The sequence below is a fragment of the Neofelis nebulosa genome, chromosome 1 (genome assembly GCF_028018385.1).
Source record: "Neofelis nebulosa isolate mNeoNeb1 chromosome 1, mNeoNeb1.pri, whole genome shotgun sequence".
NCBI classification, from domain to species: Eukaryota; Metazoa; Chordata; class Mammalia; order Carnivora; family Felidae; genus Neofelis; species Neofelis nebulosa.
Window position 1 is genome coordinate 68,893,542 of NC_080782.1, and position 25,179 is coordinate 68,918,720.

At 38.4% G+C, this 25,179-nt stretch overlaps 1 protein-coding gene across 2 annotated transcripts in view; it reads right to left on the minus strand.

Moving 5' to 3' along the window:
• Window positions 1-25,179, minus strand: part of CAMK4 (calcium/calmodulin dependent protein kinase IV) — a 215,790-nt gene that overhangs the window by 84,053 nt on the left and 106,558 nt on the right. For both annotated transcript variants that reach the window (XM_058725170.1, XM_058725177.1), the window contains one exon: window positions 843-905. In XM_058725170.1, the coding sequence (XP_058581153.1) occupies window positions 843-905 (63 nt within the window). The remainder of the gene's footprint in view (window positions 1-842; window positions 906-25,179) is intronic.

The following is a 25,179-nucleotide window of genomic DNA, read 5'->3' on the forward strand; positions in this document are numbered from 1 at the left end:
GTCCTGAATAGCATCACTGAGGAGCTGAACCAATGCCAGCAACTGCCTGCCTTCTGATTATAACATAAGAAAATATACGTTTACACTACCATATTCAAGTTTTCTGTTACTTATAGCTGACTGCATTGCTAACCCATACATTACGTTTTAAGCACTTTGCTTGGAGCCTAACTAAGCATTGTAGGTCATCCTCCTAGACACCATAACTTTTTCAAGAAATGAGTAAAATATTGTCTTTAAGTAGTTGGCTCAGTTCAAGTTATGGCCTGGAAAATGATTTTGTTCTTTTCACTTCATTGGATCCAGAAAGCTTTTTGCCAGACCTTTCCCTCAGCACCTTTGTCTGGACATAGCCTAGAGCAGAGCTTCTGAGGACATGTTATTTTCCCCATTGAAGTACATCATTTATTTGAATCTTCACATTGTTTCTGAAGTAGATCCTCTCTCAAAGGAGACTGAAATGACTTTGGAAAGCAATGCATTTTCTTCACAGGCTTTTTCAGCAATGGCATATTAATAAGATAGGCACACAAAAGGAAGAAGCCAGTGTTTTCTTAGAGTGAAACAAAACTTCAATTTTTAGTTACCCTTTCATGCATGAAAACAAAGATGGCATGTATTGCCGATCTGTCCATTTTGAGACTCTTTTGAGGGGTATTATTTTTAAGATTTATTCAGCTGCTGAATTAAAAAATGTGATCAGATGAGGACAAGGGGTAGGCCACAGCTGCCTAATGGTGGTGGGAGAATCCCTATCTCATTAATAGCATGGCCAGCAAAGAAGAAAAACCCCATTCTATAACTTTGAAAATTTTTGAAATAGAAGATTAAAAATGACTTACAATGTTTGGATGTGAGAGGCGAAGAAGAACTCCTATCTCAGTTCTTACGATTTTTTTGTCCACCTAGAAGGCAAAATGAAAGAGAGAAACTGAAAGAAACTCCCACCTTAGAAATGTCTTAACTGTGGCAGAGAATCAGAAACAGCAAAAACCACCTGGGTGAATCAGGAAATTGGTAGAGGCTCATTTCTGAGCTTTTTTGTGTCTCTTCCTTCCTCCTACTCCACCTTTTTTTTTCAGTTGCATGTCTTTCTTCTCTGCTTCAGACATAAAGTAGAACTAGTTACAAATGTGGATCACAACTTGTCAGACCTCTTGCTTGGCCCTATTTAAAACACCACTACTCTCACCACTAAGGCAAAAAGTTCATCTCAACCTATGTCTCCTCCTCCTCTTCACTTCTCTTACGAACCCTTGTCCCAACCCCACTGGGTGGTCAATCACTTCACCTGCCTTTCTCTCACACAGGTGGGCACGTAACCCAGCCAAACCAATCAAAGTACTCCTCCCTGGTCACCGTGGTTGAGTCACAAATACCCACCAGATCCAAGTCATCCCAGTCGGGGCCCTTACCAGAAATTTTGCTCAAATAATCAGGAAAGATGTATTCCCTTTTTCTCTGAAATTGCGAGAGCCAAAGGGAAGAGAGTCTGCTACTACCAGTGACCATTAAAAAAGTTTTTTTTTACATTTATTTATTTTTGAGAGACAGAGTGAGACAGAGTGTGAGTGGAGGAGGGGAAGAGAGAGAGTGAGACACAGAATCTGAAGCAGGCTCGAGGCTCTGGGCTGTCAGCACAGAGTCCAATGTGGGGCCCAAACCGATGAACTATGAGATCATGACCTGAGCTGAAGTCGGACGCTTAACCAACTGAGCCACCTACCAGGGACCATTTTTAATACTCTACTTGTATTAAATGAAAGATCTTTAAAAAAGAGAGGCATTTCTAGAACAGCCAGATGACATGACAGATCTCTTCCAAAAAGTTCTTGCTGTGCGCTCTATTTCAGTTTCTGCAGATGGCTTATGAAGAAAATTTGGATAGAGAATATTTTCATTATTTTTTTATTATTTTTTTCCAGCTCTGAGGTATAGTTTGTATCCAAAAAACCCCCATATAATTAATGTATACAATTTGGTGAGTTTGGACATATCTCTATGCTTGTACTAATGAACATAACCTCTAAAAGTTTCCTGTGTCCTTTTGTGTTGTGGTGTGTGTGTGGGGGGGGGGGGGGGGGTAAGAACACTTAATATGAGATCTACCCTCTTAACAAACATTTAAATGCACAAGACTGTATAGTTAACTGTAGGCATTATGTTGTGCAACAGTCTCTGGAACTTACTCATCTTGGATAACTGTAACTTTGTACCCCCTTGAACAACTCCTCCTCTCCACGCACCCACTGGTAACGATTCTATTATCTACTTCTATGGGTTGGCCTATTTTAGGTGCCTCATATAAGAGGCATGCAGTGGATACAGATTATTTTTATCACAATCTTCTCTTCAGGTTAATAAAGGTTTCCTGATTATTACAAAATAAATATAATGTCCATTATCGCATAATGCTTTAAAAATTTTTAAGAACTTGAGTGTTTCTTATTTAAGACTGTTACTATTCAAGACTAATGTAACACTGTGTGTCAACTGTACTTAAATAATAAAAGTTTTTTAAAAACAGGGAAAAAAGACCGATAGTATTCAAATTTATTCTCACTATACATTTAGAGTTTATGTAATATAAGGTTTCCTTCTTGTTTTCATAGATTTCTAATCAATATAAAGTAAGTCAGTGGGATCCTTTAATTTTTTAACATGATATATTGATATTAAACAAATGCTTTTCTAATAAAATTATGCATTTTAAGCAAATTTCTTTTTTTACCATGCTGTGTCCCATATATTACATATTGGGATGAGTTTTTAAACATTTTTATTACATTTTAGCTATTTGACAATTAATTCATCTGAACTGTAGAAATGCTGAGAACACACCAGATTGCTTGGACTGGCAATCTTCTGATATAGTTACTTGCTTTGAATTCAGAACTAATTTCTTTTTAAAAATAATTTTTAAATGATAATTATTTTCCCAGTGTACTCCAGATCAATGGTTCTCAAATGTGATGAGAGGACCCTTCAAGATCCCTGAGATTCTTTCAGGGCATATATGAGGCTGTCTCTTTTCTAGTTGCATATCTGAGTAAGGCTAGATTTTTATCTGTACTTGAAACAAAACCACAAATGGAATGCAGAAGCAGACGAGAATCAAATGTTCTTCTCTTAAGCCAGATAGGAAAGAGATTTTCAAAATAATGCTACTCTTCTCAAAAGTATTTTTTAATTTTGGAAAATATGGTTATTTTTTCATAAAAAATACTATTTATGTTAAAATGTAATGGGTTTATTATTGTTATGTTTTTAATTAATTAATACTTTTCTGTTCTAATCTCTAATATAGCAAATGTTTATGGCATTTGGAATCTCAATAATTTGAAGAGTATAAAGGGTTCCTAATGCCCAAAAGCCTGAGAATTACTATTCCAGAAAATTTAACATCATACATTTTAAAATAGAAAGGCGACAGAGAAGAACAAAAATTTAGTAATAATTTAAGTGAAAGAAAAAATGCGAACACAGTCTCCTTTCTCCTCCCTTGAATGCTGGAGCCTAGGTCAAATCAGGTGCAGGTCATGTCTTCAGTGGACGCTGAGAAGGGAGTAGCAGATAAGAATCGTAGAAGAGGGAACTTAGAGAAAAAAATGGAGCATCAAAAACCAATCCAAAGAGAGTAAATTGAGGGACAAAACCTTGACTACAAGTCAAAGTGATGCCAACCAAAGAAACCAATAGGAGGTAGAGCTGAAAGGGAGAAGTTGACTAAAGAGAAATGAGCAGATACATGACTGAGAAACCAGAACAAGACAAGACTGAGGTCAGAGTCTTTCCCAGATAGATATGCTGAGGGCCATTTGCTTTCTTTTTGAAATGAAGTCTCAGAGTTTGGTACAGGTGTCACATCTTGAAGGTCACACAGGTGTGTATCTTGACCACCATATCTCTCACATCTTTCCAATATTTCTCTTGTTCCAGAAGTTAGTATTTCCTTCCTGCTTCTGACTTCCCCCTCCAAGCTCCTGGAAAGGTCAGGAGGGGGACTGAGCCCTGACCCTGCCACTCACAATACGTGATGTTTTTCTAGAAAATAACAGTCAAGCACACCATAAAAGTCAATGGGTAACTATCTGAACAGTCATTATTGCTACTTGAAATTAGCTTCCAAGTGCTACTATAATTAGCATCTTCAGAAGCATCAACAGATGGCTTTAACAAAGCAGCATTACAATACTGAAACCCATAAAATTACCTTCAGTATTTACAAAATACCTTGAACAATGATAGTGTTTGGTTACTAACAATTCACAATTATAAAATATATAATGTATGTTACTAAAATTCTAAGGTAGGGGATGTATTTTAGCCCAGGTTCCCCAGCAAACAAATATGAGGCAAGGATCAACACACTGGTGTTTTATTTGGAAGGTGCAGTCAGAATGGGAGAAAATGGAAGTACGGTGAGGTAACAGGGACACGATGCTGTCAGCACACTGACTACTGTGTCACGATGAGCTATAAAGAAATAGCAGGTCATACGGGCAGTTGCAGCCAGTTGGCATACAGTACTTATCAAGAGAAGCTTTACCTGACTATCATGATTGAAGAAGTTCATAGGAGGGACCCCAGGCATCTGCCCAGGGATCTCCTTATCCTGTTTCCCACCGGTGAAATCTCACCTTTTGGTGTTAACTTTTCCATACTTTCAGGTTGCATATCCAGTCTCTTTGGCAGTCGTGATGCTATACCCCTCCTCATAAGGTATTATGTCCCATTCAAATCCAGAAGTGGCTGGAAGGGCTAGAAGTTTCAGGTGTGTGTCTGGTTGGCCTAACTGCATGAAGTAGCTAGTGGGCAATCCAGCTTTCCCTGGTCTGGAAGACTGGTAGACAGAAGGAATCTGGAGAAGCCCATAGGAATTTCTCCAGTCACGATGCGTTCTTGAGTTTTTATCAGTCACAAGGTAAACCAGATTGACAACAATAGGATTACATTCCTGCCTCTCTAATTTACTGCATTTTACTGCTCATCGTTAAGAGCTCTGTCTTCCACTTACATTGTGTCATTGTTCTAGTTACCAATTTGAATGGCTTGGACACATGGGGTTTTTCTTAAAACCTATTTTAGCTCCCTTATTTAAATTGCCCTAAAAATTCAAAGAAGTATTTCCTTTCATCTCCATAAAGTCACTTTTGAAACATTCAATTTTAATAGCTTTTGAAATACTTTCAATATAAAACATATTTTTGAAGATTATGCATATGAAAAATATTAATGAAATAATTTAATAAAAGTGGTTACACAGATGTGTACACTTTTAATACTCCATGGAACTCAAGATGCCTTAATATTGAAAGAAATCCCAATTTTGCTATCTGCCTCCATGAGGGGAGAAAAAGAAACAACAAAATGTATGATTATAGAGTAATCTGAGAGAAAAAGTTTCCACTGTCAGAAAAGAGTTGATCAAACACGGACCCTTCATTAAGATATACAGAAAAAACACTCCTGTGCTGGGGCTGAGAAAGTTGTAGAAAAGAAGGGAGAGAGGATTGAAAAATACGTGAAGAAGAAGTAATGAGGGCTTACAGAAAGAAAAGGAAACCCGTTTCTGCATTGTGGGAGTGACAGATGGAGACAGGTGGTAAAGGAATTGGGAAGGAGAGGATTTTTAACACCAGATCTCTGGTGAACTTGAGCCGCTTGGCCATCTCAGATGTGGCCTAGATCCAGACTCTGGAATTTTAAGTACTCTTGGTGAGGTGGGGTGACCTATATGAGTAGAGACCACTGCTCTAATTCTGGGACTCAGTCAAGTCCAGTGGCATTTCCACATCAAATGCTCAGCCTCATCCCATGTTCTTTGCAGGAATCGAGACCATAAATCTTGTTTGTCTATCTATTCTTTCTCTGGTTTCTTAGGCTCATCTGTGGTTTGCACAGTGACCAAAGAATGGAATGTGAAGTACAGAACTGTGCTCCACAAATACTTTGTAGAAAAAGGCAAAATACACATTATTAGTGGATAAATAAATAAGAAGTCAAGTGTCTTTAAATTTTCACAGCAATTCTCTTCTGCATAGCTTCTGCTTAATTTAGCATCCTCTTTTCTGACATATCAACAAGTACATGTCAGCACTAACATGCTTGATGAAAAGACTTGACAGCTGGCACTTTGTTAAGTTCAAGAATGACGGTTTTAGCCTACAAGGATTTAAAAAGTAAGAATTGCTGTATGAACATGCAAAAATCAAATGTGGGACACAGATAAAAATACTGAGGCTCGTATCTCCAACCACTGTGGAATTTTAACAAAGTCTGATTATTCTCTCTATATTCTTGATCTAATAGAAACCTGGACATCTCATGATACCTTACTTTTCTCATAGTCGTCTCAAGTGGTGTCTTGTTTTTGTCCCAATAGGAAATATATCACAGGCCTGGAAGGGTAGGTGTCCTTCTTGTTCTTCATTGCTATCTCTAAACCATTTCTCCTCCCTTGTCCCCCTAAAACCTCAGCTGTTTTAAAATGTCTGCCATCAGCCAACACAATTTGCAACCTCTTTTTGTTTTAGTCATCTTCCTATCTCTTTGTTACTCATCCTATACTGAAGATTTTAGCAGGTTTCAGCAACTTCACCTCAACCACTGATCTGTCATCATTCCTAACAACTTCAACTTTCATGTGAATGATCCCATCAACAGCCTTGCCTCTAGTTGCTTTGCTATTTCCTCAAATTCCAACAATTTCTTCCTCTACTCCCTCCTAGTAACCCATTCCCATGGTCATATTCCAGGCTTTATCATTATCATCAATTGTACCCCTTCAAAAATATTGATTTCAAATAGCATACTCTCTGCTTTCTACTTCCTGTCTTTTTAGTTCTTAGATTCCATGGTCCATTAGGATAAGCATGGATGTGCATATTCCCCCAAATCCTTTGCTCTTATTGGGGTTTGCCAAGAAAAATGCTTAAGTTGGTCAAACTTTACTTTTCTTTCACTCCATGTCTGTGAGTGAACTGAAGTGTCCGGAATAAGGTGCACAACCATCTTGACTTGTTCCATTTTTAATTTATGACCCCAAATCTCAGGGGACCCTCAGCTCCTCACTCTACAACAGAACACTTTACACTCTGTCTCCCCTAACATTCAATACACCCTCCTCCCTTCACTCTCCTATCACAGCCTTGCTTCTAATACACTGAGAAGGTATAAACAACACAAAGAGAACATAATCTTCTCATCATTCAATCTATCAATCTATATACATCTGTATCCAATTAACTTCATCCATTAATTCCACAAATACATGTATTATATATATGTATATACATTTAATGTTTACTTATTTTTGAGAGAGAAAGAGGCAGAGTGCAAGTGGGGGGAGGGCAGAGTGAGAGAGGGAGATACAGAATCTGAAGCAGGCTCCAGGCTCTGAGCTGTCAGCACAGAGCCAGACACAGGGTTCAAACCCACGAACTGCGAGATCATGACCTGAGCTGAAGTCAGACACTTAACTGACTGAGCCACCAAGATGCCCTTTTCCACAAATATTTTTGAGCACCCACTATGCAGATGTTATTCTGGCCATGAGGATATAGCAGTGAACAAAATGGATAAACTTCCTAGGAATTTTATGTCCTGAGAAGCTTATGTTCTACTGAAGACAAAAACAGACAAACAAACAGTCCAGAGTTGATAAATACTAAGGAAAAAAAAAAAGGTTAAGGACATAGGATGGCGAAGGGTGCTGTTTGAGATGGAAGGTCAGGAAAAGTCTCTCTGATAAAGTGACATGGGACATAGCAACTTGGATTTGAGGGAGGAGTGTTCCACACAGAGAAACAGCAAACACAAAGGCCCTCAGCTAAGAGTGCCAACAAGGAGGCCAGATTAGCCAAAGCAGAGTGAGAGAGGAGGAAAGGAGTAGATGATGATGGAGGCTCCTCATGACCAGGAGCCATGTAAATAGAGAGCCATCTTGACCAAGGTAAGAACTTTGCATTTTAGTACCAGAGAGGTCAGACACAATTGGGAGGTTTTGAGAAAGGAAAGACATGATCTTAGTTAAGATTTAAAAGGATATCCTGAATCTTGTAGGGATGAGGATGATGAAAAGAATAAAAGTAGGGAGACTCAGTACCAAGTTAGGCAGTTGTTCCAAGGAGAGATTATGGAGGTTTGGGCCCAGGTGATAGTGATGATAGAGGTATGAAGCAGATGGATATTTTTAAGGAAGAGAAAAAAATATCTGCAGATGAACTGGCTATGGGATGTAAGAGAACAAAAAGGGTAAAAGTTGACCACAACTCTTTCTGCATGAGAAACAGGAAGCATAAAATTGCTACTTACCAGGGTGGGGTGGGGGCTAAGACTAGAGGAGCAGGTTCAGAAAGATGCTAAAAACAATTTGGCCCTATCCCTTGGACTGAACTCACCTATGAGCTGTCCCCTTTTATTCTAGCTCACTAATCATCTAACTGATCTCTGAAGAAGCCAAGATCATTTACACTTCTAGGCCTTTCCACTTTGTCAGTACAAAGATAGTTTTCTGCTTGAATGTTCTCCTCCCAGATCTTTAAGTGTGAGTTTGGACCCAGTGGAGAGGAGAACGGAAGGGGAAGCTGCACTGTGGAGGTGATGGCAGTGACAAGCGTTGGGCATGATGGGGTGGGACAGGAAGGGTATTAATTATAGAGGAACCAGTATCCTATTTTACATTTAACACTGACTAGCATAAAACCAACCTTGTTCTGATCAGCATGGGAAGACAAACTCTAATAAAGTATGTCAATCAAATAAGCTTGGTTTTGAAAACTGTGAAACTCATTTTTCTATAGTCCTGTTAATAGTCACCTCCCACTCCTTGCAGACTCTTCAGTCACTGGGATGGCAAAATGGAGAAAAGTAGAACTTTCCAATGGAAGGGGGAGCCCATGGATGGGGACACAGTTTAGGCAAGTCAGGAATGGCTCTGTAAAGCTCAAACCTGAAAGAAAGATGCTTGTATTTCAGAACCTGAAATTTCTGTAGTCAGGTAGATTCAGAACAGGGCAGCTCCTTTAAGCAAGGTGCCTCGGCTCCCTCACTCCTACATTCTAAAATCTAAGCCTTTCTGCTCACAGATGCCAGAAATTCTTTCACAAGGAACAGCCTTTTATTTTACAGTGAATGAAACAGGCTTAAAATATTCCTGGGAGAGATGACAAGCTGAACAGCGTTTATACAAAAGATTTGGCTCATGCTAGACTCTCACTAGAAACAGATTTGGCTTAACAGAGAGAAAGAAGAGAGCGGAGAGAACATGGTATATTAAGGAGAAAGGACTTTGTATCTTTCACTAGCTCCTTCCTCGTTCTTTAATCTCTGTATCTCTCCCTGAGATTAAGAATATACAGAGGTAACCCTGATTTAATACCTCTTGTCCTTAAAAAGATCTCATCCCTCAGTTCCTCACCTGTCTTCCTGCTTTCAAAGCATTTCTCTGCTTCCCTCCACAGAAAAACTCTCTAGAGTTGTCTCTGCTTTCTTTCTCCACTTCCTCCCTCCACCTACGGCCCCCCCCCCACCTTTTTGTCAGTGCAACCCAGTCTGGCTTCATTCCAAGACCTCCTCCAACCACTCTTATAGAAGAAATCAGTGGCCTCCTTGGAGAAGCACTTGGAGCCAAACTACTCATCTTATCTTGTCAGCAGAATTTGATATATTTGATCACTCCATTCTTCAAATAAAATTGATTATTCCATGTCACCATTCTGCTCTGACTTTTCTTCTACTTTAAAGGCTGCATAAGTATTGAAATACTTCCTAACTAATCTCTCTGCTTGTATTCTTACCCTTTCCAATCATTCCCTTTGCATACAAGCCAGAGTGAGGTCTTCAAAATATAAATCAGATCATGCCATTCTCTAACTTAAATGCCTTTGTTCACATCCATTGTGCTTAGAATAAATACAAACTCTTTACCATGGACCATAAAACTCTGGATGGCTTGGCCTCACCAAGATTACCAAATGATATTATGTCATTTTTTGCTCTACCCAGGCCATTCAACTACTAGACCATTCTCCAAAGTCTTTGCACTTGCTACCTCCTTTTCCACTAGACCTTCTGACTTCACTCAGAGAGTAACTGAGAGGCCTTCCCTGGCCACTCCATCAAAAGTGACTACACATACATACATACACCATGAATCATATCACCCTAATCTCTTTATAACATTTACAAACATCTAGATTATCATTTACTAATTCATTATTTGATTCTTCCACCAGAACACAAGCTCTGTGACAGCAAGGGTTTTGTTTATTTTCTACACATTCACATCTCCAGCATTATTTACCAATGCCTGGTATACAATAATTTGTTGAATGAAGAATGAAGGAAGGAAGGATTAAGCTAGTATATGAATACAAAAGATGGGTGGTTTGAAGAAAAGATCCCTGGTTTGACAGCTTTGGTTAGTTAAGATTAGAACTGGTTAGTCTGTTCTCCTGACATTTGAATCTGTGTAACATTTTTGTCATGTTATTGACACAAATGGAGTGGAGAACAACTATCTTACTGGCAAAGATCTGGAAGCACCCATACCTAGGGCCTGCATGGATAGTAGCCTGCAGTTTCCAAACTGTGAGTCACAAAGGATTATTATTATATTACAGCACACCTTGCCTTTTTGTGTGTGATCAGTGCTTTGAATCAAACACAACTGGAAAAAAAGATTACAAGAAGATGAAGTGATGAAAATGAGGAAATGGTAACAGTAAAAGTTGGAGAGCTGGGGGATCCTTGGTAAGCAGAGGATTATAGGGATGTACCTGCAAATTCTTGGCTTTGTCTCTGTGCCTGCCAGGGGACAGTTCAAGAGGAAAGCTTTGCTAGGTCCCTACTCCTGCATATTCCAAAATGAGGGCACATCAACACGAGTACAGTCAGATCGTTGCAAAAAAGAAGTTGATATCCTGTGATAAGAAAGGAATGTAATGTCAGCCTCCCAAATTCTCTTTTCAGGAGCATGTTGCCAGGGCTAGAAGAAAATAAAGAGATACTAGAAATTTTTAGATAAGTTTCATAGCCATATTTTAAAAAAAAAATTTATTTATTTTTGAGAGAGCAAGAGAGAGCAAGCACAGGGGAGAGTCAGAGAGAGAGAGAGAGAGAGAGAGAGAGAGAGAGAACCCCAAACAGGCTCTGCAACGCAGAGCCCAACACAGGGCTTGAACTAACACTGAAATCATGACCTGAGCCAAAATCAAGAGGCAGAGGCTTAACTGACTGAGCCACCCAGGCACCCCTCATAGTCACATTAAAAAAAAAAATGTTGAAAACGTAAGAGTGAGGAACATACCCACTGTTGTAACACAACTCTCGCTAGTATTCTGGTTCACTTTCTTTCAACTCTTTAAACTCTGAATATTTCTTTACATACTTCAAATGTGGAGATACAGTTTTGTTTCTTTTAATTTTCATGAAAAATATCATAAAACTTTATGGTCACCTGACATTCACAAGCAGAATGTAAAACAGCTTCCTAATGGCCTGGTGTCATCAATGGCTATATTTATCATTAGATACTTATGATTTCTTACAATTTGCTACTCATATAAATCATTCTGTAATGAAGTTCCATGGCTGTACTTTATTTCAAAATGCAACTTGAATTCTGGTTCCGCCATTAAGTCCTTGATAAAATCATTTATCTTGTCTGAGGATATTTCAATTTATTCATAGATAACATGGATATAATAATTGCTACTTACAGTATCATTGTTGTAAGGAGTAACTTAAAATATATAAAGAAATCTCCTGGCTCATGGTAGATGTTCAGTGCCTTTCCTGAAAGGATCTTGTAAAAGTAAAGTAAATATTTCCTAGTCTTCTATTTTCATTTTTCTATATTTTCCCATAAAAATTACTGCAATGGAAATAAACTAAATTTAGAAATATTGGGATTTATGAGAGTGCCATCCTAGGAAGGAAAAAATGTCTAATAAACTTGAAATACAGTTTTGTTCTTCTTTTCAGTGAAAGACAGTTTCATCAAAATCCTAAACTCTATCCAATATAATCTCCTTATTCGAGGGTAATCAAAGAGGGGAACTGATATCTGTTTGCATTTACATTTAAATGCCTTCCTTCACTATTTTTGAAGATTGGGATAAGAGCTGTACTTCTTTGGTTAAGCTCCACGGAGGTTTTAAAACCAATTTCTAATGTTTATTAATCACTGTTGGCCGCTGAGGTCACACCTGAGTTACTCCAGAGCTGGGTATCAGCAATGCCCTACAGACATCAAAAAGTTCCTATAGAAATGAACAAAGTGCATCATTCCCTTTTACTGCTGAGATAGCAAAACTGAAGGAATGCATAAAAGCTTGCTTTTTGGTCCTTTTCCTGCTTCTATTCTTGCTAGGACCTGCACCTCTACTTTGCACATGTCTCAGTGCAACTGGCGCATGTCCTCTGTGTAAGGGGCAAGAAGTTAATGACTTCTCTAGAATAGAGAACATCTAAGGATGGACCAGGTGAGAATGACCAGACACAGCTATCATATGTATATTCCAGACCACCAGCAATAGACATCTCGAGGCCAAAGCCCCCTGGCTCCATAGAATAACACCCGGGGCATCATCTTTGTTCTAGGTGGTTCCTGGATTCCTGAGACAATAGGTACACCAGATCACGATCCTCAATAAAAAATCCCCAGACCCCAAACAAAGATGAGACTCCCTCCTTTCCCTTCTGAGTCTTCCAAACATTCTATACCTGCACTCTCCCTATACCTTCAATAAACTCTGCTTTCACCTCTTGCCGGCTCACGTTTGATTTCTATCCTGCATGCAGCCAGGGACCCTCTTGGCTGGTCCTGGGGACCTCTCTGGGTCCACAGACCCAGCCTACCAGCATCAGTGGCTTTCAGTGATTTTTATGTGGTCAAGGCAGTACTTTTCTTTTTTTTTTTCCCAATATATGAAGTTTATTGTCACATTGGTTTCCATACAACACCCAGTGCTCATCCCAAAAGGTGCCCTCCTCAGTACCCATCACCCACCCTCCCCTCCCTCCCACCCCCCATCAACCCTCAGTTTGTTCTCAGTTCTAAGAGTCTCTTATGCTTTGGCTCTCTTCCAATCTAACCTCTTTTTTTTTTTCCTTCCCCTCCCCCATGGGTTTCTGTTAAGTTTCTCAGGATCCACATAAGAGTGAAACCATATGGTATCTGTCTTTCTCTGTATGGCTTATTTCACTTAGCACATAACACTCTCCAGTTCCATCCATGTTGCTACAAAGGGCCATATTTCATTCTTTCTCATTGCCATGTAGTACTCCACTGTGTATATAAACCACAATTTCTTTATCCATTCATCAGTTGATGGACATTTAGGCTCTTTCCATAATTTGGCTATTGTTGAGAGTGCTGCTATAAACATTGGGGTATAAGTGCCCGTATGCATCAGTTCTCCTGTATCCCTTGGGTAAATTCCTAGCAGTGCTACTGATGGGTCATAGGGTAGGTCTATTTTCAACTTTTTGAGGAAACTCCACACTGTTTTCCAGAGTGGCTGCACCAATTTGCATTCCCACCAACAGTGCAAGAGGGTTCCCGTTTCTCCACATCCTCGCCAGCATCTATAGTCTCCTGATTTGTTCATTTTGGCCACTCTGACTGGCGTGAGGTGATATCTGAGTATGGTTTTGATTTGTACTTCCCTGATGAGGAGCGACGTTGAGCATCTTTTCATGTGCCTGTTGGCCATGCAGATGTCTTCTTCAGAGAAGTGTCTATTCATGTTTTCTGCCCATTTCTTCACTGGGTTATTTGTTTTTCGGGTGTGGAGTTTGGTGAGCTCTTTATAGATTTTGGATACTAGCCCCTTGTCTGATATGTCATTTGCAAATATCTTTTCCCATTCCGTTGGTTGCCTTTTAGTTTTGTTGGTTGTTTCCCTTGCTGTGCAGAAGCTTTTTATCTTCATAAGGTTCCAGTAGTTCATTTTTGCTTTTAATTCCCTTGCCTTTGAGGATGTGTCAAGTAAGAAATTGCTATGGCTGAGGTCAGAGAGGTCTTTTCCTGCTTTCTCCTCTAGGGTTTTGATGATTTCCTGTATCACATTCAGGTCCTTTATCCATTTTGAGTTTGTTTTTGTGAATGGTGTGAGAAAGTGGTCTAGTTTCAATCTTCTGCATGTTGCTGTCCAGTTCTCCCAGCACCATTTGTTAAAGAGACTGTCTTTTTTCCATTGGATAGTCTTTCCTGCTTTGTCAAAGATGAGTTGGCCATACGTTTGTGGGTCTAGTTCTGGGGTTTCCATTCTATTCCCTTGGTCTATGTGTCTGTTTTTGTGCCAATACCATGCTGTCTTGATGATGACAGCTTTGTAGTAGAGGCTAATGTCTGGGATTGTGATGCCTCCTGCTTTGGTCTTCTTCTTCAAAATTACTTTGGCTATTCGGGGCCTTTTGTGGTTCCATATGAATTTTCGGATTGCTTGTTCTAGCTTTGAGAAGAATGCTGGTGCAATTTTGATTGGGATTCCATTGAATGTGTAGATAGCTTTGGGTAGTATTGACATTTTGACAATATTTATTCTTCCAATCCATGAGCATGGAATGTTTTTCCATTTCTTTATCTCTTCTTCAATTTCCTTCATCAGCCTTTCTATAGTTTTCAGCATACAGATCTTTTACATCTTTGGTTAGATTTATTCCTAGGTATATTGTGCTTCTTGGTGCAATTGTGAATGGGATCAGTTTCTTTATTTGTCTTTCTGTTACTTCATTATTAGTGTATAAGAATGCAACTGATTTCTGTACATTGATTTTGTATCCTGAAACTTTACTAAATTCAGGTATCAGTTCTAGCAGACTTCTGGTGGAGTCTATCGGATTTTCCATGTATAATATCATGTCACCTGCAAAAAGTGAAAACTTAACTTCATCTTTGCCAATTTTGATGCCTTTGATTTCCTTTTGTTGTCTGATTGCTGATGCTAGAACTTCCAACACTATGTTAAACACCGGTGGTGAGAGTGGACATCCCTGTCGTGTTCCTGATCTCAGGGGGAAAGCTCTCAGTTTTTCCCCATTGAGGATGATGTTAGCTGTGGGCTTTTCATAAATGGCTTTTATGATCTTTAAGTATGTTCCTGCTATCCCGACTTTCTTGAGGGTTTTTATTAAGAAAGGATGCTGAATTTTGTCAAAGGCCTTTTCTGCATCGATTGACAGGATCATATGGTTCTTATCTTTCTTTTATTAATGTGATGTATCACATTGATTGATTTGCGAATGTTGAACCAGCCCTGCATCCCAGGAATGAATCCCACTTGATCATGGTGAATAATTCTTTTTATATGCTGTTGAATTCGATTTGCTAGTATCTTACTGAGAATTTTTGCATTCATATTCATCAGGGATATTGGCCTGGAATTCTCTTTTTTTACTGGGTCTCTGTCTGGTTTAGGAATCAAAGTAATGCTGGCTTCATAGAATGAGTCTGGAAGTTTTCCTTCCCTATGTTTTGGAATAGCTTGAGAAGGATAGGTATTATCTCTGCTTTAAACGTATGGTAGAACTCCCCTGGGAAGCCATCTGGTCCTGGACTCTTATTTGTTGGGAGATTTTTGATGACTGATTAAATTTCTTCACTGGTTATGGGTCTGTTCAAGCTTTCTATTTCCTCCTGATTGAGTTTTGGAAGTGTGTGGGTGTTTAGGAATTTGTCCATTTCTTCCAGGTTGTCCAGTTTGTTGGCATATAATTTTTCATAGTATTCCCTGATAATTGCTTATATCTCTGAGGGATTGGTTGTAATGATTCCATTTTCATTCATGATTTTATCTATTTGGGTCATCTCCCTTTTCTTTTTGAGAAGCCTGGCTAGAGGTTTATCATTTTTGTTTATTTTTTCAAAAAACCAACTCTTGGTTTCATTGATCTGCTCTACAGGTTTTTTTTAGATTCTATATTGTTTATTTCTGGTCTGATCTTTATTATTTCTCTTTTTCTGCTGGATTTAGGCTGTCTTTGCTGTTCTGCTTCTATTTCCTTTAGGTGTGCTGTTAGATTTTGTATTTGGGATTTTTCTTATTTCTTGAGATAGGCCTGGATTGCAATGTATTTTCCTCTCAGGACTAAGGCAGTACTTTTCAAAGTACTTTTAAAAGTACCAAAAAAGGATGGAAACACAAAACTCAGTTTTGGTTTTAAATTTCTTTCAGTTTGACAGCAATGATTCAGGTACACAATTCTCAAACCATGTGAAGTGTGGGGCAGAACAGTGTATACCCTGGAGACCCTGAGCTATCCATTTAATCCTAAAACAAGTGATCATCCATCAGTTATAAAACTGACTAATTAGATATTTAAGAAGTTGATGACTTTGTACTCTCTCAAATAATGAAAACAAAAAATACTCTTATAAATATTAGTATTTTAAATCTCATCAGTTACATCTTGGGGTTGAATTCCTTATGAGAGTATGCTTTGAATAGGGGAATACCTGGACATTCTTAGAAGCTTTAGCTCCTTAACTGTTCTTTCTAAGATAATTAAGACTTTCAAATATGCTCGTAAATATTGTTCAAGGATGCTAAAAACTTCCTTAAAAAAAAAAAAGGATATGTTACTGACAAAAAAGATTTTAAATGACCCCAAAAGCAATATAATCATGCTCTGGGGCTGGGGTCATAAAGAAAGAGAGAGTAGAAGTCTTTTTTTTTAAAAAAATTTTAAAGTTTATTTATTTCAAGACAGAGACAGTGCAAGTGGGGAAGGGCAGAAAGAGAAGACAGAGAATCCCAAGCAGGCTCTGCACTGTCAGCACAGAGGAGGCCAACGTGGGGCTTGAACCAACAAAACCGTGAGATCCTGACCTGACCCGAAACCAAGATGCTTAACCGACTGAGCTACCCAGATACCCCATAGAGAGTAGAAATCTTAATGATTTAAGGTTTGAAAAAAATTCCATTGTTGGTGTTGCTCCAGGGCAGTGTTTGTGTCTCTGGATTTGGCTCCCTTGCTGAAGAAACATCTTAACATGAGTTAACCCCAGAGCTTCGCTTTTCCGAAGAGACCAAATGCTTCCAGAAATCGGAAGCTAAAGTGTGTCAGCTCAGTTCTTCTCAACATCTTTCACTTTAGAGTGATGTGCTCATCTTCCATGTACTCCCATTAAGTCTCTTCCAGGCCAAGTGGCTCCATATTTAAAAGTCCCATGCATGAGTAATTGGGTAGACATGCACAACATTCCATGATAATGGTCCTAGCATTGCTCCCCCTCTGATACCTTCCAGGACTGTCAGGTTCAGAGAAGGCAGTGGAAAGGGGCCCGTGATTCATGGGCTGGGCTGATCTCTGACTTTGTGCTGCCTGGCTGGTCTGGTCCTGTCCCTGACTGTCTGACCATTATTCAACCCTATGATGTATCCCCAGCTGTCTACAGCTGCTGGTGCCCTCACCCAGTCAGGTGTTCAGTGGTGCCAGCAGCTGGTAATGGCGGTGGTGCATGGGTTACTTCACCCTTGCTGTAGACACCATGCTCCCATGGAGTACTTAAGAAAGCATCAAAAGAATAGGACAAGGGAGAAACAGCTTGGAGACGGATAAACGTACACTGAACATTTACCCTAAAGAAACTCTTCTAAACTAAAAGAGAGTCTTAAATGAGAAAAAACTAAGATATCTTGGACTGGAAATTTTAAGTACCTTTACCCCACATATCCAGTGGCATCAGTCTCAGGAAAAATTTTAATTGTCATAGAAATAGAGGATATTTCAATTTTTTTTTTTTTGCAGATATAAATGTGGTAGGTAAATTCTGATACTCATCCACATTTCCCTTTATAAAAATGTCACAATTTAAAAGGTGAGGATGGTAATCTTGGATCTGCTTTATTGATGAAAAAAAATCATTCACAGTGTATAGTACTTTATTATGTATGCCCCACCTTTACACAGGGTTGATCACAACACTCAAATGTGTCCTGGTGTTATTATGGAAAAAATAAGTCCAGACTATTCTGATACCAAAGTCTCAGAAAAAAAAAAAATTCTCCCAATGACAACTTGGTATTTGTGGTAGGGGTGGGAGGAGGCACTGTAGATATAACAATCCATTTGATACATTTTTCAGATTTCTGGGGTAGAGATAAATACGAATTTATCCTTGCAGCAGAGAAGAAACTAGAATTCCATACACACAGCCACAGCCCGGGTCACTGCATTCCATCTACCATTAAGACAAAGAGCAAAGAGATTCACACCAAGCAAGGTATGTGGTCTGTATATTACACACTCTCCAGTGATTCTTCTTTCATTTGTTACTGAATATTGTGTGCTGAGACTCATCAAACTAAGCTTTTAACAGCATTTGGAAAATAAATATGTTGCCTGTGTTCTCTGCACATAGGGAGTATTATTTGCCTTTGTTTCACAGTATGACTTAGAAATGCACGCAGTTTCTCTGTGTCTGTGTCAACAAAGGCTTTTTCATCCTTTATCAGATTAGCAACGTCCAGTTTCAGTCTCAGATCTGGACCATGATCATTCCTACCATTTTTTTGTCCTTTTTTTGTCTTTCTTCTATGAGGATCTAGCTGGTATAAATAGAAAGGACCAAAATTTGGGACTCAAAAGCCCTGGGTTCAAGTTCTATATGCTATTGTGTACTTTGGACACATCTCTTTTCTAAAACTTCCATAAGTAAGATACTCCCATGGGGTACTTTGTGTTAACATGTGAAAAGGGCCAAATATATTTAATAATTAAATGTGGGCACCATTCTTATTGGCATTATGCTCCTTTACTGTTAAAACTACTGAAGTGGCATATGTTGATTTGAGAATTCTTACTTTAAAAAAAAGCAGTTGAAAGCTAATTCAGTACTGAAAATTATTTGAATCCCTTCTAACTAATATCCTCTGCACAAAGTCATTCACTCCCTCTTTTTTAGCAGATTAATGGTTTTGGAGTTCTATGACTTGATCCTTTTTTTTTTTTTTTTTTTGCCTTCTTTCTCACCTCTCTTTTTATATTGTCTAGTTGGCTTTGACCATCATTCAATGTGGTACTATAAATATAAAAATCAAAATTTATTGAAATGTTTTTCCCTGGTAACACTAATATTATAGCTTCTCCCCTTCTTTGCAAGCTACAAATCCCAAGTTTGTTCTGAGGCTGGTAGGCTGTGTTCCTGCCAGCCCTCTGAGTTCTCTGATTGTGGCCCATTGGGCACCAGTCCCCACCTCTGATCTTCTGACCTTGGCTTCTGTCAACTTCCCTGCTCCCAGTACCTCTCCTGTGGTTACAAGGCCTTTCCGATTCAGCTCTCTGAGAAGTTTCTAGTCTCTTTCTTCTACCATGGAATGGCAACATAAGCTCTTCCTGTAAGATTTCCTCTGTTGCGGCTAGTTACGCATCTCTTTTTTCTGCTTCATAGACTGCACATAAAGGAAGAAGATCACTTCAGATCCAGCTGCCCACTACTTATAAAAGTACTAGAGGCTTAAATGTGATAGCCTGAGTGGATGGCGTCACTGCAAAGTGTGTTTTCTTTCAGGCAACAGCACACGGGGACGTGCCTATATTCTCAGTCTCTCCTTCTCTCTCACCTCCCACCACCCTCTGCAGCTCCTTGTCTGAATTATGGTGTTTATTTTTTAAAAGGCAACAAAATATCCTGAAGACAGCTCAATATAATGAGAGGACTGATAAGCAAGCTGAATTGAGACAGATTCTCACAGCGTTTCTATCAAAAAAGAAAACATATCACACTTCAACAACTAATTCTCTGCAAGAATGTTCAGATTTCAAAGTGAATCTCTGAATGGGAAAGCATACAAACCAGGCCAAGGTTTTAACATTCCACCCCACTACCTCTTTTCTCTTGTAGACATTTACCTGTCACAAACTGAATAGAAATATCCCTGTTCCTATTCCAGGAAAGCTGGCTTAATAGTTCCTATGAAAATCAATAGGTTTCAACTGACAGAATGCTTAAAGAAGTTTCACTTCACTTGACACAGCTTGTTATCCGCAAGTTACTTTCGTTAATGTGTTTGGAGACCTCAATTGGGCCCAAAAAGTCTATTTGAGCTAGTGATTTATTATTTTACTCTCCGTCACTGACCAAAGGTGACCTTGACTTCACTTTTAGAGGATATTCATGAGTGGTTAAAAGTGGCTATGGCAGCATTTAAGAGATGCATATGTTTAACTCAGATTGACCCAGACATCTCTCTCACGTACATCATAACAAATGGAATATGAATGGCCCATGGTCAGTTTTGTGTGTTCCCCAAGGCCAGGTAGAAAGAGACAAGAACAGGTAATCTTCAGTTTATCCAGTGGCATAAATGGTATTAACTCTATTTTAGAATGGAGGAACACAGAAATCTCCTGCAATGAAGATGTCCTGAAGATTCACCTACCAAGAGTTGGGGAGGAGGCCTGTGTATATTTTACAGTTTAATCCAGAGCAACCTTTCAAATTCTCCCACAACATATTTATATACTCCAATAGTTAACTCATAAGAATATAAGGAAAAATGAATAGACATTAAAAACTAACAAACAGAATGATTAGCAAATCACAATGTGTGGTTCTTCAACTAAATGAGAAGACAGTAACAGGCCTCTTTCTTCTTTTCACACTTACAAAAATTTTTTAAAAGATAAAGGCATTCTCTAGTAAATTAAATTATTCAACAAAAACCTTTACAGAAATTTATAGGTAACTTTACATTACAATAACTAAAATATGACAAAACTCAGACCTGGAACAGCTTCTTCATTGTAGATCTAGTCACATTGCTCCAATGGTAAGAACCAGGATAGAGCCCTAAGATTGAAAGCATTCTAAGTCTAGCAATCACAAACATCCTAGACTTGTTTAAGTAGGTCATAGGATCAGAAATATTTATTTAGTGTCATGTTAAATTTGATTGATAATGGTAGTAACATATATACCCCTTTTCAGCAGAAATTTTAAAAACACTCCAAAAACAATATAATTAATGTTATTCATACAGTATTGCACAGGATGTCTGGTACTGCTTAGTGCTCAGTTTTAAATAAAACTGATGAGAACATTAGAATTGGATAGAATGAAGTGGTACCATCATAATATAAAATATCTGTGTGGACTCATTATAATTAATAATAAGAATAATGTTCCCATTTATTACAAGTTTCCTGGGTGTTGAGAAATATTTTACACAAATTCTCATTTTAATCTTCACTAGAAAACACCGTGAGTTAGATGTTCTTAAAGCCATTTTACAGATGAAGAAACTAAGATTGAGAGATTTATATAATTTGTTGTAAAGCCACACAAGCAGTAATTGGCAGAAGTGATCTTGAACTCCATCCGTCTGGCTCCAGAGCCCATAATCACAATCCGCAGCTGCCGAGCCATTCTTAAGGAAAGTCAGAATACTTACGCATTCTGAACTGACATGCTGAGATTGGCTCTCAAAGTCATAAATTCTGAATTTACAGGCTGAGATTAATTCTTAGACTCAGTACTGGGTATTTCATGAAAGGGCATGGATTTTACAGTAAGATGAATGCAATCTCTACTAAGAGCTGAGCCACACAGTTGGAAATCTCACCTGAATTCTAGAATTCAAATATTTGTCCCTAAAATTCTGGGGACACTATAAATGATTGGGGAGCATAATTTTCTTAAATCTTAATCAGCTCTTGAATATAAGCCATATTGATAGGGCTGAAGTGCCACTATTTAGATATACCCTCAGGGATGTACTCCTAAGGAAGAAAGGTAAAGCATGTGACTCTCTCCTGAAATAGTAACTACATTATCACTATGCCATTCTTCAAAAGTTGTGATTCCTTTCAACTCAGCAAAATTCAGTCCAAACTGAAGGTTCCATCTGCTTAATCTGTTCAAATTTTGACACTTTTTTGAATCTATTTTTCTCATTTTAAGTAGTTTTAAGTTCAGCATATTCAAAAGTCATGTAATATCAGTAAAAAGGTTCTACCTTGTAAATCACTGGTTGTCCTAATAGCTGTATCTATCAGAATCCTTTAATGCCCCAAAGTTGTTAATCTGAGGAAGCAGCTTAGTAAATCTTTCTTCTCTACTTCAATTTCTTCTAAATATCACAAAAAAATGGAGATGATGAAGGGCTCAGGCATGAAGGAAAAAAAGTCTTGTTTCCTTCACCATTGACTCATGTTTTACAAAGTTCACAGTAAAAATCCCATTGATATCTGCCAATCAATTAGTTCTTACATGCAAGGTAATGAAGTACTTATGGGCAATAAGATATGGCACTGCCTGCGAACCTGTAACTGTTTCAAAATAAAAAATTTACAAAACAGGCTACCTTTTTCTTAAGAGGTAAGTATGGAAGCCACTCCTAGAGATTTGATGACTACTTCAGTACAAGGACCATTAATTCTAAGTGGAAAAAAAATTAAACAAATGCATGACCACAAAAGCCTTTTAATTCATTTCCCTCTCTTGTTTCCTCTTACTGTCCCCAAAGCTTTATCATTATAATGACAGAATGAGATGAATGGATATTGTTTCTGGTAATGTCCAGGTACAAAGTTGATTTGACTATAATTTTCTGTTTTCTGGCACTTCAGTACATCTACAATAGAGACAGTCACTGATGTTTATCATAACAATTAGAAACTGCACGATTTAGAAATGCTTTTTGAATGGCCAGAAGAAATGCTAAGGTATGAAAAATAGGATCTCAATGTTGAAGTATGTTTTAACCCAAATTTTTGGTATGACAATTTTCATATATACTAAAATGCTGAAATACCAGCATGAAATACTGTCCTAAATTCAGTAATTGTTGATTTTTCCATATTTTCTTTCCCCTTATGTACACACACATACTCACACATACTTTTTTATTGTTTAACTATTTGAAAGTAAGTTGCAGACATTATTACCTTGGTTGATACGTCTTTTTTAAAATTTTTTAATGTTTGTATTTATTTGAGAGAGAGAGAAAGATAGGACACAAGTGGGGGAGGGGCAGAGATAGAGGGAGATACAGAATCTGAAGCAGGCTCCAGGCTCTGAGCTGTCAGCACAGAGCCCTATGTGGGGCTTGAACTCATGAGCTGCGAGATCATGACCTGAGCTGAAATTGGACAGTCAACTGACTGAGCCACCCAGGCACCTCGATATGTATTTTAATGTATACTAATTCTAAGAAATGTAGTTATCTATATATAAAGTGCATGGTATTATATCCATATATAAAATATATGGTAATTAAAAATATTTTTATTATATGTTTATTTCCCATAAAGTTATTTTATTTGTTAAAATACCCAATGGCCTAAACACAACAATTCACTTTAGGTTTATTATCAGTATTAAGTCTGTCCTGTACCTGACCACCAAAGAGATATGGATTTCTCCAGAAGGGCTGGTGTTTTAGTCTGTCTTCCTATAGGTAAATTAGAGTTGTTGTCTATCACTCAGATATGTGAGTGCCTAATGGATTCTCAATGATGAATTGGGAGTAAGTCTCTTATTGCCAATGTAAACTAAATCCTCCCCCAAATATGAAGCTGCGAGAAAAGTACATAATATTGCCATAAAATAAATTTGGGTCCTGAAAAAGTATTTAAACAGATCCTGGGAAAGAGGATAATTGTCATCAAATAATTAACTGTAAAAGAGATGGGAAATCTTTCTTGGACTTAAAAATGTTCATATGTGAATTTAATCACCTATAACCTGGGTAAGTTTTCTTAGGTTTATTAAACTTTCTTGAATGTGATAATAAGTTTCACTCATCTTCAGATAAAATATTGAATGGCATATTTTGAAATTCACCTTAGAAGTGTTCTCTTATAGATCATATAATGGGCACAAACGTGCCCCCCTCCAAAAAAAAAGACATGTTGAAGTCCTAACCACCAGCACTTCTGAAAGTGACTTGATTTGGAAAGTGGGTTGTTGTAGATGTAAGTAGTTAATGTAGGATGATGTCATAGTGGAGCAGGGCCAACTTCTAATCCAGTAGGGATGGTGTCATTGTAAGAGGACAATTTGAACACAGACAATGCACAGAGGGAAGATGAGATGGCACATAGGGGGTTAGATGGCCATGTACCAACGGAGACAGAGATTAGAGTGACACATCTGCAAGTCAGGCTTCTGTCACCAGAAGCAAGGAGAGAGGCATGGAACAGGTTCTCCCTCAGTGCCCTCACCAAGAGTCAACCCTGCCAAAACCTTGACTTCAGACTTCTGGCCTCCAAACTCTAAGAGAACAAATTTCCATTCTTTTAAGCCTTCCAGTTTGGGTCAGTTTATTACACCACACCCAGGAAATTCTCACAGCTGGCTGATAATAGATGATAGATAAGCAGACAGACAGACAATCTTTCAGACCTTTTAGGTTTATGTCCAGTCATAAAATGAGGTCCTGAGGAACTTACAAGTGAAGCAGTATAGTGGTCCCAAAGTTATTAGTTGAACCACATAAAATTACCATTAAAAAAATTTTTTTTTAAATTTTAGAGGGGGTAGGGGAAAAGGGGTGGGAAGAAAGAGAGAGAGAGAGAGAGAGAGAGAGAGAGAGAGAACCTTAAGGAGGATCTACACTCAGAGCTGAGCCCAACACAGGGCTCAATCCTATGACCCTGGGATCATGACCTGAACCAAAATCAACAGTTGGATGCTCAACCAACTGAGCCCTGCAAGTGCCTTAAAATTACCATTTTTGTAGGTAAAAAAATGATTTAATAGAGGCAGTTTCATGTGGCTCAATCTAATAAATAGATTACATAAATAATTCAAGTTTTCTAAAGCCCCCTTTTCTTTTTTCTTTTGTTTTAATGTTTATTTATTTTTGAGAGAGAGAGAGAAGAGAGAGAGAGAGAGAGAGAGAGAGAGAGAGAGAGAGAACACACGAGCAGGTGAGTGGCAGAGAGAGAGGGAGACACAGAATCCAAAGCAGGCTCTGAGCTATCAGCACAGAGCCTGATGCAGGGCTTGAACTCATGAACCGTGAGATCATGACCTAAGCCAAAGTCAGACACTTAACTGACTGAGCCACCCAGGCGCCCCTAAAGCCCCCTTTGCCCTGAAAGAGATCTTTAACTGAATTCACTAGGAAAATACTTTATTTTCCCTGCATTGCTTTTCTTCTCTAAATAGATTCTTAGGCTTCATTCATTTATTTCATTTAGATAAGGAAGTTGTATCTTCAT